This window comes from Pseudophryne corroboree, chromosome 4, assembly GCF_028390025.1.
Source record: "Pseudophryne corroboree isolate aPseCor3 chromosome 4, aPseCor3.hap2, whole genome shotgun sequence".
NCBI lineage: Eukaryota > Metazoa > Chordata > Amphibia > Anura > Myobatrachidae > Pseudophryne > Pseudophryne corroboree.
This window is the reverse complement of record NC_086447.1, coordinates 668,857,339-668,874,983: the sequence shown is the minus strand read 5'-3', so window position 1 is coordinate 668,874,983 and position 17,645 is coordinate 668,857,339. Positions and strand designations below refer to the sequence as shown.

Below are 17,645 nucleotides of genomic sequence, written 5' to 3'. Positions count from 1 at the left end.
ATACTGTTACAATGTACACGGTCAAGTCACATTATTATGAGCATCTCCTACATTTGATGTTGGCAGCATGTAGCCCATGAAGTACATCACGTGTCGTGCGCTGGCTTGGAGGGTATATAAGGTATGTGATAGGCTGTCTGCACACATATCACTCGTTGCTGTCATGGCTAAAAGGGGCGATTTATCAGAGTTGCAAAAAGGATGACAATCGGCTCTCGGGCTAAGGGTGGCAGTATTTCTGAAACAGCGCAGTTTGTGAACTGTCTGCGTACTGCTGTGGTGAAGGTGTATCATGACTAGACAAATGACACCATTGCAAATAACCAAAGAGGAAAATACATGCCATTGATGTGAGCGGTGAACGGCGGCTATGAAGGTGCACGAGGGCCGAACTGACACGCAACAGTGGAGCAGCTCACCATCAAAATGAAACTGGGGGTTACCAGACGTGTGTTTAAAATGACAGTTCAACCTGACTAGCTGCTGTCCGTGCTGCACATGGCGGTTACTCTGGCTTTAAGATTGTATCATAATAATGTGATTCGACTGTGTACAATATATGGGGGTCATTCCGAGTTGTTCGCTCGGTAAAAATCTTCGCATCGCAGCGATTTTCCGCTTAATGCGCATGTGCAATGTCCGCACTGCGACTGCGCCAAGTAAATTTGCTATGCAGTTAGGATTTTTACTCACGGCTTTTTCATCGTTCTGGCGATCGTAATGTGATTGACAGGAAATGGGTGTTACTGGGCGGAAACAGGCCGTTTTATGGGCGTGTGGGAAAAAACGCTACCGTTTCCGGAAAAAACGCAGGAGTGGCCGGAGAAACGGGGGAGTGCCTGGGCGAACGCTGGGTGTGTTTGTGACGTCAAACCAGGAACGACAAGCACTGAACTGATCGCAGATGCCGAGTAAGTCTGAAGCTACTCAGAAACTGCTACGAGGTGTGTAATCGCAATATTGCGAATACATCGTTCGCAATTTTAAGATGCTAAGATTCACTCCCAGTAGGCGGCGGCTTAGCATGAGCAAATCTGCTAAAATCCGCTTGCGAGCGAACAACTCGGAATGACCCCCAATATATATCCGAAACCTGGTGCTTATGTTACTGTTGCTAACCTGCAATATATACATCTCAGCATATGTTCACAATCAGGGGTGGATACAGGAAGTGGGGTAGGATCAATGTTATGGCCCCTCCGTACCACTTCTCACTTGTCCACTACTGCTGGCCGCTGCCACAGGTGTACATGATGCAGGTAAAGAGCTAAAACTGCAGTATATCTATATATATCTATATGTATACTGTAACTGTGTAGACAAAAGTGATTGGCCTTGTGCGAAGACTACGTTGCAATTGTGAAAAACATCTTTAATAGTAATGTGCATGAGCTCGTATACAGAGATGGACGCTTCATAGCAAAATCTGCGTCCATATACTCGCATGCTGGGGGCCGCCCAGCAAAGGGCAAGGCCGGCCAGCATGTGTGGCGCCACCCTGGGATGCGTTCACAATTTACTTGCGAATGCATGGAACAGAGGTAGATCCCTGCGCGTAGGCAGGGGCACCACCGCCATGTTTCCATATGCAGGAAACGCAAGGACATCATAGGCCAGCCCCGAAAATGTACATGACATGCCTACATTTCCCAAACTCTGCCTCCCCCTCCCCAACACCGTGTCTCCACCCCCGGACACTCCTCGATTGTCAATCATCGGAAGGATGCGATTGCACAGTGAAGGGCCACGCACACGCACTATGATTGGTGTGTGCGCACAGACCCTATGGACGCAGCCACTGCATGCTGCATCTCTGAATAAGACCCAAAGTGCCTATAACGACATCTATCTTTTACAATAAATTGGCATTGAAAAACTTAATGTTTCTTCTTTAAATTACCTGGACCCTGGGGGTCATTCCGAGTTGTTCGCTCGTTATTTTTTTTTCGCAACGGAGCGATAAGTCGCTAATGCGCATGCGCAATGTCTGCAGTGCGACTGCGCCAAGTAAATTTGCTATGCAGTTAGGTATTTTACTCACGGCATTACGAGGTTTTTTCTTCGTTCTGGTGATCGTAATGTGATTGACAGGAAGTGGGTGTTTCTGGGCGGAAACTGGCCGTTTTATGGGTGTGTGTGAAAAAACGCTACCGTTTCTGTGAAAAACGCGGGAGTGGCTGGAGTAACGGAGGAGTGTCTTGGAGAACGCTGGGTGTGTTTGTGACGTCAAACCAGGAACGAAACTGACTGAACTGATCGCAGATGCCGAGTAAGTCTGGAGCTACTCAGAAACTGCTAAGAAGTGTCTATTCGCAATTCTGCTAATCTTTCGTTCGCAATTTTGATAAACTAAGATTCACTCCCAGTAGGCGGCGGCTTAGCGTGTGCAAAGCTGCTAAAAGCAGCTTGCGAGCGAACAACTCGGAATGACCCCCCCTATTGTGATCACAGTGTCAAGCGAAACAGTGGAAATCTCTACATATATAGCTGACTGAGGTGGAAATTTAGAGGTGTGGTTCGGAGAATTAATGCAAATGGCATATGATAGTGAGGCGCTCATGGGTACTGTTTAAAAAAATAGATACATTACTGATTGTACAGATGTTGTTCTGCATTACAGTCATTTTCATCTAAGAAAGAAGCATGGAAGGATATTACACAGAAATTTGTTTTAATGTTTGGCACAGTCAAAAAACAGATTCTTGGAAGAGGTTAATTACTAAAATGAAAGCAATTTCTTTTCAGATTTGTTTACAACACAATATACCCAATGGTAGAGTAGAAGAGTACCTGTCTGCAATGTATCCTATGAACAGTGAGCCAATAAAGAATCCAAGATTCACTAGTGACTGAAACAGATCCAGCTTCCATGCATCATCACACACAAGGTTAAACTGAAAAAGGGGTTTAAATCAGCATAGTTACAGGCAATCAAATCTAAAATACTTACAAATACAGGAAGAAAAGAACACACTGGGGTAGATACAGAGTTAAACAAGCACATTTCGATGGTCACCATTGGTGGCTACCATTGATGGTATATGACCATTCACAGTGAAACCATAGATGGTCATCGCTCCTCTATGACATGCTGGGCTGCTGGCCAATCAGAACCTGGGATGGTGCTTTGCAGGTGCATTTGGGGGCAGCAGAGCTAGAATCTGTGACCTGACATTAAGTACACACAATTGAAAAACCCAACAGGGAGCTCTGTACCATCGATAATGGTGAATCATTGGCTTTTAAATCATCTGATGATACCCATTGATGGATTACAAACATCAGTGTTCGATAGTTATCACTCATTTGTGTAGTTTTACTCTGCAGAAATGCACTGAGTGTTGGAAGATTCAAGCATAAGGCTGTCCATTAATGTCACAGCAGCTCACATGAGTCTCAGCTCTTTTACCTGCACCGGGCCGCATTATAATACTGTGTGACATATATGGGATGTGGCTTCATCGCTCTACGACAATATGGGGAGATAATGCTTAAATTTCTATTTAGATTTCCAACAGGGTTTCAATTAAATGTTAGTTTAATATATTGCAATATATTTTATTGTCATCTTTATTGGATTAGTGGTCATTTAAAGTACATGTCCACCTTTGTAGTCATCTTTTTACATTTCAAAAATAGTTGCAATACTCCTAATAGTGATCATCTGGCTAGTACTGTATGAGTCCTACTGAACTTTCATTGATCATATCAGACATCCTAACTTTAGAAAGCTGGTTAGTGGGATTGTGTGCATGCTGCAGGTGCATTCGCATTCAAATTGTGATTTTGGGTCTGTGGGGCCACGCCCCTAGTGTTTGACATTTTGGAGGGCATGACCATGTGTCACACCCATGTTTGTGATCATGCAGGGGGCTTGTCCAGCACTGTGGGAGCTACTGGGCAGCCCCCTGCCTCTTCCTACACTGTGTGGATGATTCACACATCATCCATTCACTGCTGCCCGCAGCGCTGACAGGTCCTCCAACCTCCCCCACTCACCGGACACTGTGAGCTGCAGGTGAAATGGGGGGGGGGCAGTGGTGGAAACCAGGAATGTCCCACTGAATTCGGAATGGTTGGTTGGTAACACATTCTAACCAATTCTCTCTGGATGTCAGGGAGACTCCTTGAAAGACTTGATCTTCCTGACTCCTTAAAATGTCTGGCAGCTTCATTGAGGTCAGGCTGGGTGTCACAATAAAGTAATGATATTCTTCCTCTCCGTCCACCATGAAGGGAACACTGGGGAGTAGTCTAAAGGAGAATGTGAAAATGGCTGCCACTCTCCAGCACACTGATGGTTACATGAGTAGCTGTGCATCCTAGTATGTGTGTAATGTATTGCTGGTGATTTGTGTTCAAAGAAGTATGCTGATTTACTGGAAATGTGTAATCTATTACAGGACATGTATGATGCATTCCAGAGTATGTGTGATCCATTACAGGGGGTGTGTGCTGCATTACAGGGCAATGTATAATGCAGAGGGGGTCATTTAAGATGCAAGAAAATAGTAGAGTACGACATATGATAAAACCTCTAGGTTAAAGGGTTCATGGACTAAAGAGCAGACTTATTGTCCGTCTTTCCATTCTCTTTGTGGGACTATTGTATTTTTTTCTTTTACTGTAACAAATGTGCATGACTGGCAAAACTGAAATACTTAGTTCAAAGTACAGCCTCCTATAACATTTCTGCCAGACTATGTAACTGCTTAGGGGCTCATTTGCCGATAGATGTATGTAAAGTATGTCAGTCTTATGACACAACTCTCAGGCTGAGCGGGTCATTGACGGGTCATTTTCTAAGTAGAGACTTGCAAACGCAACACTTTCCAAAGTCATTTTAGCCTGAAATGTAAAAGGGCACTGCTTTTTATATAAAAAATTTCAGGCTTAAAGATTTTGGTAGCAGCAGCTTGTAAATGTAAGCTTAGTAAGTAGATCCCAAAACTTTGCTTTCACAATCTACCTGAAATGATTTTTCCAACACAGGCAAGTACTGTATAACTAGAAGTATGCTTCTAATGACAGCTCAATATGCTTACATCAAGTACATGCCCACCCAAAATGGCATCAGGCTCATCATGAAGCTATTCCTCACACATGGAACATTTCTGATGCATCTCAAGTAAAACCATGAATGTGACATTAATGCCTAAAAGGCAGAAGACTCCAGGGCTTTAGAGAGTACAAAAGTGTGAGGGAGCTTCACAAGGAGTGGACTGAGGCTGGAGTTAGTGCATCAAGAGCCACCACACAGAGACTGATTCTGGACATGGGCTTCAAATGTCGTATTCCTCTTGTCCTGAACAACAAACATCAGAAGCATCTTACCTGAGTTAAAGAAAAAAAGAACTGGTCTGTTGCTCAGTGGTCCAAAGTCCTCTTTTCTGATGAGAGCAAATTTTGCAACTCATTTGGAAACCAAGGTTCCAGAGTATGGAGGAAGAATGGAGAGACACACAATCCAAGATTCTTGAAGTCCAGTGTGAAGTTTCCACAGTCTGTGTTGATTTGGGGAACCATGTCATCTGCTGGTGTTGGTCCACTGTGCTTTATTAAGTCCAGAGTCAACACAGCCGTCTACCAGGACATTTTACAGCACTTCATGCTTCCTTCAGCAGACAACCTTTATGAAGATGCGGGCTTCATTATCCAGCAGGAAGTGGCACCTGCCCACACCGCCAAAAGTACCAAAACCTGGTTCAATGACCGTGGGATTACTGTGCTGGATTGGCCAGCAAACTTGCGTGACCCCATAGAGAATCTATGGGGCATTGCCAAGAGAAAGAAGAGAGACATGAGACAGAACAATGTAGAAGAGCTGAAGCACCCTGGTCTTCCATAACACCTCAGGAGTGCCACAGGCTGATAGAATCCATGCCACGCCACATTGAGGCAGTAATTCATGCAAAAGGGGCCCAAACCAAGTACTGAGTACATATGCATGATTATACTTTTCAGAGGGCAAACATGTCTGTATTTAAAATCCTTTTTTTATTGATTTTATGTACTATTCTAATTTTCTGAGATTTTGGATTTGGGGTTTTCTTAAGCTACAAGCCACAATCATCAAAATTATAACAAATAAAGGCTTGAAATATCTCACTTTGCATGTAATGTGTCTATACAGTATAATATATTAGTTTCACCTTTTAAGTAAAATTACTGAAATAAATGAACTTTTGCACGATATTCTATTTTTCTGTGTTTCACCTGTATATGGGGCTTAATTTGAGGCCTAATTCGAATTTGTATGGACATGCCTATACAGCTGCAATTCCTTAGCTGAAGAAGCCGTCCAGAGAAAAATAGTGACACCCACCGGAGTCATCGTAAAAAGTCCTCAGCGACTGAGGACACATACGCAGCATCAACGCAGTAATGAGGAACATCAACTCCCCGTGTTAGTCTATGGTCATGCAGACTGGAAGCGGCAGTAGCGACGCTGGTGCCATGTTTCTCTGCAAACATGATCGCAGCTGAAGGCAGATATATTTGCCAAAAATGGCTGTGATACGCCTGCGTTTTTCCGCCACTCCTTGTTGCCTCCTCCATACAGTTACTTCCTGTCAATCACTCTGCACTGAAATTCTCAATGCAAGCAGCATCGGAAAAGTACCTTGGTATATGCGCAGTGTGCCGATAATAGCTCAGTTCCATGAACATAGGTGTTGTATGCATATTTGAATTAGGCATTTCGGAAGTTGATGTGATGTGATAAATTTGTTCCAATCTGCAATGCGATAATTGAATACATTGCAGGAATATATCAATTATTGCATGCAGGGACAGAGCTTGCGAGAAAACACTGGTCTTGCGAGTCAGCTTTCTGCAAGTTTCAGGGTGTTTTTCACAAAGATTGCACCATGCATGTGCTAGCACTAAGCCCCAGCTTAGTGTGCTTTTTTTGGTTTGCTAACAAACCTGAATAACCCCCATACTTAACAGCATGGTGATCGGTGAGTCTCTCCTACGGTCTACTGGTCGCCGGCCTCCTGCTCTGTAACCCTGGTCAGCAGTGCTGTAAACCGGGATCTCATATGCTGTAAAGTGAAATGCCAGTTTACAGCACAGTGACCGGGGTCACAGAACAGGAGCCCAGCGACCAGCTGACCGGAAAAGAGATCACCTGGGTGCAGGTATGTATGTGTTCTTTAACTTTTTTTTTTTTACAGTGATCAGCTTGGTCTATTTACACTACGGTCTAGCAGAGCAGGAGTCAGAGAAACAGTGGGGGTGGAAGGGCTGGGGTGGACCCTGCTTGAAGCCATAAATGGGAAATGCAATCTGTTTGCTTAAAATAGACAAATTAATGGGCTTGGAGTAGTTTTTCAGGAAAATGTTCCAAAAGCCCTTTAATACATTCGGGTGATAAGAAAATAATGTAAAGATTGTGAAAACACCCAGTGCCGTTTCTAGCGGCGGGCGAGCCGTGTAACCGTACGGGGCGCCCGCTGCGGCACTTAGTGTGTCCTTATCTCCCCTCCTTCCACTTCCAGAGCAGGCCTGCTCGGGGGGTGGAGTTTCGCGGAATGACGCGTTTGCGTCGTGACGTCACGATGCAATCGCGTCATTCCGCGAAACCCTGCCCCCCGAGCAGGAGTACTCAAGAGGGAGGAGGAGCAGACAAGCCTGGAAGGAGGACACGGCCGGCGCAAGGGAGGTGAGGCGTCCCGACCCGAAGAGCGGGAAGATCCTCTATGTAAGTAGTCTCTCTCTCTCTCTCCCCCCTCCCTCTCCCATCCTCCCCCCCCCCCCCACTTGACACCTGGCTGCCGCACTGTGTAAAAAGGGGGACACCTGCCTACCGTACTGTGTAAAATGGGGACACCTGCCTGCCGCACTGTTTAAAATGGGGACACCTGCCTGCCGCAGTGTTTAAAATGGGGACACCTGCCTGCCGCACTGTGTAAAATGGGGACACCTGCCTGCCGCGCTGTGTGAAATGGGGACACCTGCCTGCCGCGCTGTTTAAAATGTGGACACCTGCCTGCTGTCACAATCCTGACTGTAGGTTTTATATTTGGTGACTTACCCCTGCCATCTGTCCTGGATCCTGTGTCTTTTCACTCACGGAGTTAAACAGCTTGTCAGTTTTCCTGAGTTCTCTGCCTGAGAGGTAATAGTTAATTAGCTCCACCTGTGGTGATCTCCTGTGTGAGGCTGAATTCAGTAATCTAAAAGCAAGCATCCTGTGTTTTGCAGAAGTCCAGGCTTCAGTGTTCTCTTGGCCTGCTAGGCCTCATTCTACATCACAGCCTTGGCTAGAGTAGTCACATGACAGTGACATCACCTAATCCTGCCCACCAATCATCAAGGACCAGGAAGTATAAATCAGGAGGCTGAGTTGGAATCTGGGCCAGTTCCTTGTGTCACATACAGCCTTGTGTGGGTCTTAAGCTGAGCTCCCTAAAGGTAACCTTTGTACCTAAGTTCCTGTGGAAACTCTGTTCCCTTGTTACCGTTTGGTTTATTTGTGTGTTGCCATTTGATTTCACCATTTCCCTGAGTCTCAATGTAAAGGTACAGCTGCAATGTTTCGTCTTAAAGGCACAGTACTGAATTCCGTGTTCTCCACTGAAAACCACAGCTGTCGTGTTTCAGTTTTACTACTGTTGTAGTTGGGATCTCCAGGGCTCAGTACCTCGTGCCTCAGCATCTCCGTGCTTCCAGCATCTCCGTGCCTCAGCATCTCCGTGCCTCAGCACCTCCGTGCTTCCAGCACCTCAGTATCTCCGTGCCTCAGCACCTCAGTGCCTCAGCATCTCCGTGCCTCAGTACCTCCGTGCTTCCAGCACCTCAGTATCTCCGTGCCTCAGCATCTCCGTGCCTCAGCACCTCAGTGCCTCAGCATCTCCGTGCCTCAGTACCTCCATGCTTCCAGCACCTCCGTGCCACAGCACCTCCGTGCCACAGCACCTCCGTGCCTCAGCACCTCAGTACCTCCGTGCCTCAGTACCTCCGTGCCTCAGTACCTCCGTGCTTCCAGCACCTCAGTATCTCCGTGACTCAGCATCTCCGTGCCTCAGCACCTCAGTGCCTCAGCATCTCCGTGCCTCAGTGCCTCAGTACCTCCGTGCTTCCAGCACCTCCGTGCTTCCAGCACCTCCGTGCCACAGCACCTCCGTGCCTCAGCATCTCCGTGCTTCCAGCACCTCCGTGCCTCAGCACCCCTACGCACCCCAGTGTCTCTACGCACCTCAGTGCCTCCACGCACCTCAGTGCCTCCACGCACCTCAGTGCCTCCAAGCACCTCAGTGTCTCCACGCACCTCAGTGTCTCCAAGCACCTCAGTGTCTCCAAGCACCTCAGTGTCCGCAAGCACCTCAGTGTCCGCAAGCACCTCAGTGTCCGCAAGCACCTCAGTGTCTCCAAGCACCCCGTGCCCTTTAGCACAATTATACCTGGTATTCTTCACTGATTCATCAGTGCCTTTCCAGTTCTGTCTTTCAGGAGACCTTCAGCATGCCTCCTGTCTGCCGACCTAATCCTGCATGAGGAGAACCTAGATTCGGCCATCTCTGCTGCGGTTCCTCTTCCCAGTCTCCGGAGGAAACCCAGAGTCCACGGCATTTCCAAACCAGGTCAGTGGTAGTATTCACATAATCCTCCAGTCGCCCGCACAGACTTCACTACACCGGGTTCACAAAAACCTCAGTCATGACACCTGCCACGCTGTTTAAAATGTGGACACCTGCCTGCCGCGCTGTTTAAAATGGGGACACCTGCCTGCCGCGCTGTTTAAAATGGGGTCACCTGCCTGCCGCACTGTTTAAAATGGGGTCACCTGCCTGCCACGCTGTTTAAAATGAGGACACCTGCCTGCCGCGCTGTTTAAAATTGGGACACTTGCCTGCCACGCTGTTTAAAATGGGGACACCTGCCTGCCACGCTGTTTACAATGGGGACACCTGCCTGCCATACTGTGTAAAATGGGGACACCTGCCTGCCACACTGTGTAAAATGGGGACACTTGCCTGCCGCACAGTGTAAAATGGGGACACTTGCCTGCCGCACTGTATAAAATGGGGACACTTGCCCGCCGTACTGTGTAAAATGGGGACACCTGCCGTACTGTGTAAAATGGGGACACCTGCCGTTCTGTGTAAAATGGGGACACCTGCCGTACTGTGTAAAATGGGGACACTTGCCTGCCGCACTGTGTAAAATGCGAACTCTTGCCTTCCGCACTGTGTAAAATGGGGACACTTGCCTGCCGCACTGTGTAAAATGGGGACACTTGCCTGCCGCACTGTGTAAAATGCGAACTCTTGCCTTCCGCACTGTGTAAAATGGGGACACTTGCCTGCCGCACTATGTAAAATGGGGACACTTGCCGGCCATACTGTGTAAAATGGGGACATGTGCCTGCTGTAATGTGTAAAATGGGGACTTTTTATTTTTATTTTTTTCCCTGTGGTGGCCGTGATGATATCAGACGAGGCCACGCCCACTTTAATGAGACCACTCCCACTTTTAATCAGGCCACGCCCCTTGTTGGGAGCGCGCGCATGCTTTTTCTTTTTATAGCTATGGGGGAGCGCATTTTTTTTTATAGCAATGGGGGGGGGGGCGCATTTTGAAATCTCGCACTGGGAGCCAAATTGGCTAGAAACGGCCCTGAAAACACCCATTTTAGTAAAATTGATTTTGATAAATATGCCCATTAAAGCAAATTGAGTTTTTACGCCATGATTTGTTGTCACACCTGTGTCCTGTGTCACCTAAAACTGACAGAACATTGTCAATATCTATGTCAGCGATAAAGTGTCTAAATCAAGGGTGGAAGACATTATATATATATATATATATATATATATATATATTAAAAATACCACCAGTCACCATACCGACGCCAGGATCCCGGAGTTTAGGTTGCCAGTGGAGGGGGGGGGGTAGGGGCTAGCGCAACAGGTCCTACTCCCACTGTATGGGTGTCGTGGACACCAGTGAGTGGGAATAGTCCCTGTCAGTTGGCATACCGACTGTCGGGATTTCACCTGGGCAGAATTCCAGCGTCAGTAAAGTGACCGGCGGTCTCCCAACCGATAGTCACATAACCACATCCCAATTTTATATATATATATATATATATATATATATATATATATATACTGTATATAGACTGGGAGAGAGGCGGCACTCAAGAGACTTGAAGCAGCATAAAACCAACAAAACGTGCTTTAATTTAGGTCTACATTTTGGGGTTCATGAACTCTTCCTCAGGACATTATGTCCTGAGGAAGGGGTCACGAACCCCGAAACCTAGACCTGTGAGCTGTTCCCCTTTGTGAGCCGTTGACCTTATGAGCAAGCCGCCCTGTGGCAAAACGTATGTCATAGAGCTTTCCAGGCATTACCCGCTGACTGCGCACAACGAGTCGTCCGTTACACAGGTCCTGTATATGCAATATTGATACTATCTGAATGAGTTCCCTTCTTGTTGTCCGTATTATTAGTTTATTCATGCATGTGAATGTGTAGTAATACAGGTATAGGCAAGATTTTACCCATGTTGAACATGAATATAGCTAATGGAATGGGTATGGGTCATTGGGTCGACCACACTTAGGTTGACAGCCATTAGGCCAACCACTATTGGTTGACATGCATTAGGTTGACTGTGTTTCTAGGTCGACATGGTCTAGGTCAACATGACTAAAGGTCGACATGAGATTTTTAAATTTTTTGGGTGTCGTTTTCTTCATAGCGTGACCAGGAACCCCAATTAGTGCACCGTGTCCCCTTACATCCTGCGCTTGGCACAAGTTACCATTCCCAATTGTAGTCCACGTGAATCGTAAAGTATGAAAAAGTAAAAAAAAATGAAAAAATTGTGAAAAACTCATGTCAACCTTTTGTCATGTTGACCTAGAACATGTCGACCTAGGGACCATGTCGACCCAGAAACCCTGTTGACCTAATGCATGTCGACCAATAGTGGTCGGCCTAGTGACTGTTGACCAAAGTGTGTCGACCTAATGACTGTATCCCGATGGAATTTGATATTATGGGCCACCTTATACATGGAATTATGCTATAAGCAGGGCATGGCGCATTTGTGTTAATTATAGGCTGATAGACATACACTGTGTCAGCCTTACTATATGAGTCTATGGGGGTGATTCCGAGTTGTTCGCTCGCTAGCTGCTTTTAGCAGCATTGCACACGCTAGGACGCCGCCCTCTGGGAGTGTATCTTAGCTTAGCAGAAGTGCGACCGAAAGATTAGCAGAATTGCGAATAGAAATTTCTTAGCAGTTTCTGAGTAGCTCCAGACTTACTCAGCCATTGCGACCAGCTCAGTCCTTTTCGTTCCTGGTTTGACGTCACAAACACACCCAGCGTTTGCCCAACCACTCCCCCGTTTCTCCAGCCACTCCTGCGTTTTGCAACTCGAACGCCTGCGTTTTTCCGCACACTCCCATAAAACGGCCAGTTTCCGCCCAGAAACACCCACTTCCTGTCAATCACACTACGATCAGCACAGCGATGAAAAAGCTTTGTTATGCCGTGAGTAAAATACCTAACTTTTGTGTAACATAACTAAGCGCATGCGCTCTGCGAACCTTGCGCATGCGCAGTAAGCGACTAATCGCAGTATAGCGAAAATCGGCAACGAGCGAACAACTCGGAATGACCTCCTATGTGCACAGTATATCTGCCATTCTCTGTATTTCATTGCTGGAATGATCAGTGCCAATGCTGACGGATGAATCTTATACAGTGCATGATCTATATTGACTGACTTTGAGAGTAAGGATACAATCTATGTTATTATGTTTCAATAATTGGTAACAGCAACATTGTATCTCCCTTCTCTATAGTCAGTATATTGTGTAATTCAATAGATGCTATATGGCTAAGAAATGTTTTCAGCTATCTATGATGGAATACTTACTCACTGCAGCAGTGTTGCTTTATGCACACTACACCGTTTATATTCTAGGAAGAGGGGTCTGGGGGGGAAAACCGCACCAGTCCAAAAGGATTTTTGTGATACAATTAGTGGCCTCTGAAAAACTGAATTTAAATAGAATTCCTTCTATATATGGCAACCATAGATGTTGTAAGGATTTATCCCAATATCGTATAATGTTGCTTTCAGTGGTGCTCCCTAGAGTCAAAAGTATCAAGTACAAAGAACGCCAAAAAGAGGAATTTGGAAAAGACTCTTTTGTGGGAGCACTCTAATTCAGAGGTTATTGGTATAATTTATGAATTATTAATAAAGACAATATAATTAGCAAAAAATAGATTCAGGGAGTGACTGCATATGAAATTGAGGTAGCTTAGCGAAAATATTGATAAATTAATTATTCGTGATCCCAAATATTCACGATTTACAAATTGCCAGGAGCAAATTTCTGTGATGCTTTTGTCATCATAATTCTGTATGATATGTCTTATGAAATGTATGACTGTCATTCATTCTGCGATTAATATCCATTACGGATTTTTGTAGATGCAGAGAATAAAATCATTGGTCATGCGAATCCCAATATTGGATGACATACGATTGAGTGCCGCTGTGTCCAAAAGCCAATTTATTGCAGTACCAGGGTGTTCAAAGGAGGTCTCCCTTCCTCGTACTGACCCGGCCTTTCACTGCTTAGCTTCCAAGTTCAGAAGAGATTGGGCATCTCCAGTGAAGTGTGACCGCAATTATTGGACTCCTCTCTTTGGTCACTCCAATTATATGCCAAGTGGCTACTATATGTAAGGAATGGAGAGCGTATGTGATTCGTAGCATTCAGCTGATGAATCAGCGTGTGACACAGCGATCACTGAAGTAAATTGTATGTGTATAATCACTTAAATATGTGGAAAGAATTCAAATGTACCACATATAGGAAAGTATGTGACACGGCGGTCACAGAGAGAAAAAAATGCGTACAATCACAAATATTCGTCAACTGACGAGTCAGTATGCGACACGGCGGTCACAGAAGAATGATCACAGCGGCCACAAAACCTTAACAATCACCAGCTGATTGATCAGCATATGATACAGTGGTCACACATAGATAATTAAATGATAGAAGAATATGTGACACAGCGGCCACAAAACCTTGACAGTCACTAGATAATTAAATGATAGAAAAATATGTGACACAGCGGCCACAAAACCTTAACAATCACCAGCTGATTGATCAGCATATGATACAGTGGTCACAAAGAGATAAATATAAATATAATCCCTTAATTATACCACATGTGACATGGCAGTCACAGAGAAAATATAAATAGATTATTAGGAAAAGTATATGTGGGAAAATTCATAAATGCCACATAACATCACTAATTGATAAATCTTATATCTGAGCTTAGAACAGATCACCAGTACGGCCGTACCAATTAACTAAAGTGCCTAATTAAATTTTTGCTGTAGAAGACAGCGTATAATTTAAGGCGAAATAGCAGACAAATGGACATATATCAAACGGATACCAGCAAATGGAGACTGAACCACTATAGACTGTCTCTGATGTTCAGAGTTCTATATGGAGGTGTTTGCAGAAAAGGATAAGAAACAAATGGTTGTTCAGTCAGTCAGTTATAGCCTTAAAAATTTAACTGTGAAGTATTTAAGTTACACACTGGTGTGGGGTGTATACGATACCAGTGCTGGTATATATGCTGTCTGTTCTGCTTTTGGCCGTGTAGAAGCTCCGAAGACTGCAGCGGCATGTATCTGTAATAGCGGTGGGTTGAAGCCGTTGCCGTGGAGATACTCCGGAAGCTGCAGCGGCGTATGTCCGTGGTCTCGCTCTGGGAGAGCGATGGCTCGGGGCCGTTGCCTGGTGATGGTCTAAGCGCTCCGGCTAGCGCGATCACGTGTGCGCATCACGTGATCGCTATCCTGACGTACGTTTCGCAAAATAAGCTTGGTCACAGGACGTAGTATGATCACTGAGAGTTCCAGTTTATGTAGAGCGGGGCTCAAAGATGATTGGATGAATTGTTTGATGAACATGATAATCCACCAATCTTGTTAAATTACATTAGTCTCTCAGGTTTAACACAAATAATAGTTACCACGGCTTGTGTTTGCTTGCAGTTGATTACAATTAATTTGCCAAGGCATGTTTAGTAAAAAGAAGGACATATATTATTGTTGTGCAAGTGGTGAAATGTTGTTGATTAATTTGTGACAGTGACCTAATTAAGTGATTAATGGGTTAATTTAGAGAATAAGTGATGTGATTTAGAACTTAATAATTTTTGTATTAATTTAAATTAATATATGCTAATTAATGAGAAAGGAAGGACTGGGATATTAAGGAGAATGAGAATGGGAGTGAGGAAGGGAGGTGAATCGAGGTCATGGTTGGGGAAGGGATGGCACTGTTGTGGTGATAATAAAGAATTAATCTAAGAGGGCAGAAATGATAATTGTGAGAAGAGCCTATGATGAAAAAAATGTGCTGTGTGAAATTAGATAGAAGTGATGAGAGCGTGGGTGATAGACTGTTATTAGAGAAATGAGATGTAATAATAAAAAGGGAAGTGTTATGAGAATATATTTTATATTTTATGTGGATTAGCCGTGGCTGAAAGGAGAGACTAAAATTGAATACCAAGTGTTCTAATATGAGGAAATTAATTTAAGTATACCCCGTAGTTTATGTTTTCATTCATGCCTGCTGGGTATAAGGATCCCATCTTAAAGATCCATTCACTCTCTCTTTTCAGTAAGTTCTCGGTTAGATTACCTCCTCGTATTCCGAGATTGATTTTCTCCAAACCAAAGATTTTTAGCTCCTCCCATCTATTTTCATGATGGGTGTAAAAATGGCGAGCGACTGAAGTTAGTTGCTTCATCTTGGCCTTGTCCGTAATGGCATTACGTATAGATCCTACATGTTCTAGGACTCGCTGTTTAAGCTGACGAGTTGTCATGCCAATATATTTTTGGTTACAGCTGCATTTCAAGCAATAAATAACCCCTTCCGTTTGGCAGTTCATGTAGTCTTTATTTGTATCATCTTTCCAAATTTATCTTCTATTTCCTTTGTTGGGTCAATATATTTGCAAGCTTTGCATTTTCCACAGGGATATGTTCCAGGGGCTATTGGTTTTTTAGTAGAGAATTTTTGAAAATGACTACTTACAAGTTTGTCTTTAAGGTTTTTGGATCTGCGCCAGCTCATAGCGACCTTAGGACCCAAATTTTTGGATAAGGTAAGGTCTGCGTGTAGAATATGCCAATGTTTCTGTATTGCTGTATTCACCTTCTTCCATTCTTGGCAAAAATTCCCAACAAAACGGATGGTATTATCAGTACTTGTACTTTTTGGGTCTCTCTTGAAAATTAAGTCCTCTCTTTTGATGGTTTTGACCATTTTCATGGCTTTTTTTATTGAGGTTTTACTGTATCCCCTATCGCATAGTCTATTTGTCAGTTCTATGCTTTGTGTTGTGAATTCCTTATCATCTGAACAGTTCCTACGGAGTCGAAGAAATTCCCCTTTTGGGATATTTTCTATAGTCGGGGGAAAATGAGAACTGGTTTGATGTAATAAGGTATTTGTTGCTGTGCTCTTCCGATATAATTTTGTGGCGATCATTCCTTCAACGTTCTTGTAAATCATCAGGTCCAAAAATGGAAGCTCTGATTGACTTATACTGTATGTTAGATGGATATTCAGATCATTCTTATTGAGATGTTCTATGAATTGGTGCAACAGCTGTAGGTCACCTTCCCAGATCATAAAGATGTCATCTATGTATCTGTTCCACATGACGACATGAGACGTAAATATGTCATTGTGGTCTTTGAAGATGATTTCCTTTTCCCACCATCCAAGGAATATGTTGGCATATGTGGGCGCACAGGCCGCCCCCATAGCCGTGCCCCTTGTTTGGAGGTAGAATTTGTCATTAAATGTAAAAAAATTGTAATGTAACACAAAATGGAGTAACTTAATCAGAAAAAGATGAAAGTCCTTCTTTGGTTCATTATGTAGAAAGTATGTTACCGCTCTTATCCCATCTTTATGACCTATTGATGTATATAGTGCCTCAACATCCAGTGACACCAAATATTGATATTCTTCTAGTCTCAGATCATGCAATTTTCTCAATATATCAGTTGTGTCCTGGACGTATGAGGGAAGATCAAGAACTTCTTGATCTTCCCTCATACGTCCAGGACACAACTGATATATTGAGAAAATTGCATGATCTGAGACTAGAAGAAAATCAATATTTGGTGTCACTGGATGTTGAGGCACTATATACATCAATAGGTCATAAAGATGGGATAAGAGCGGTAACATACTTTCTACATAATGAACCAAAGAAGGACTTTCATCTTTTTCTGATTAAGTTACTCCATTTTGTGTTACATTACAATTTTTTTACATTTAATGACAAATTCTACCTCCAAACAAGGGGCACGGCTATGGGGGCGGCCTGTGCGCCCACATATGCCAACATATTCCTTGGATGGTGGGAAAAGGAAATCATCTTCAAAGACCACAATGACATATTTACGTCTCATGTCGTCATGTGGAACAGATACATAGATGACATCTTTATGATCTGGGAAGGTGACCTACAGCTGTTGCACCAATTCATAGAACATCTCAATAAGAATGATCTGAATATCCATCTAACATACAGTATAAGTCAATCAGA

At 44.2% G+C, this 17,645-nt stretch overlaps 1 protein-coding gene and 1 pseudogene across 1 annotated transcript in view; both read right to left on the bottom strand.

Annotated features, from left to right (window-relative positions):
* Positions 1–17,645, bottom strand: part of LOC134910143 (solute carrier family 22 member 2-like) — a 176,230-nt gene that overhangs the window by 152,157 nt on the left and 6,428 nt on the right. Inside the window, exon 2 of the mRNA XM_063917833.1 lies at positions 2,791–2,894. Within this exon, the coding sequence (XP_063773903.1) occupies positions 2,791–2,894 (104 nt within the window). The remainder of the gene's footprint in view (positions 1–2,790; positions 2,895–17,645) is intronic.
* LOC134913776 (5S ribosomal RNA) lies at positions 13,550–13,669 on the bottom strand (annotated as a pseudogene).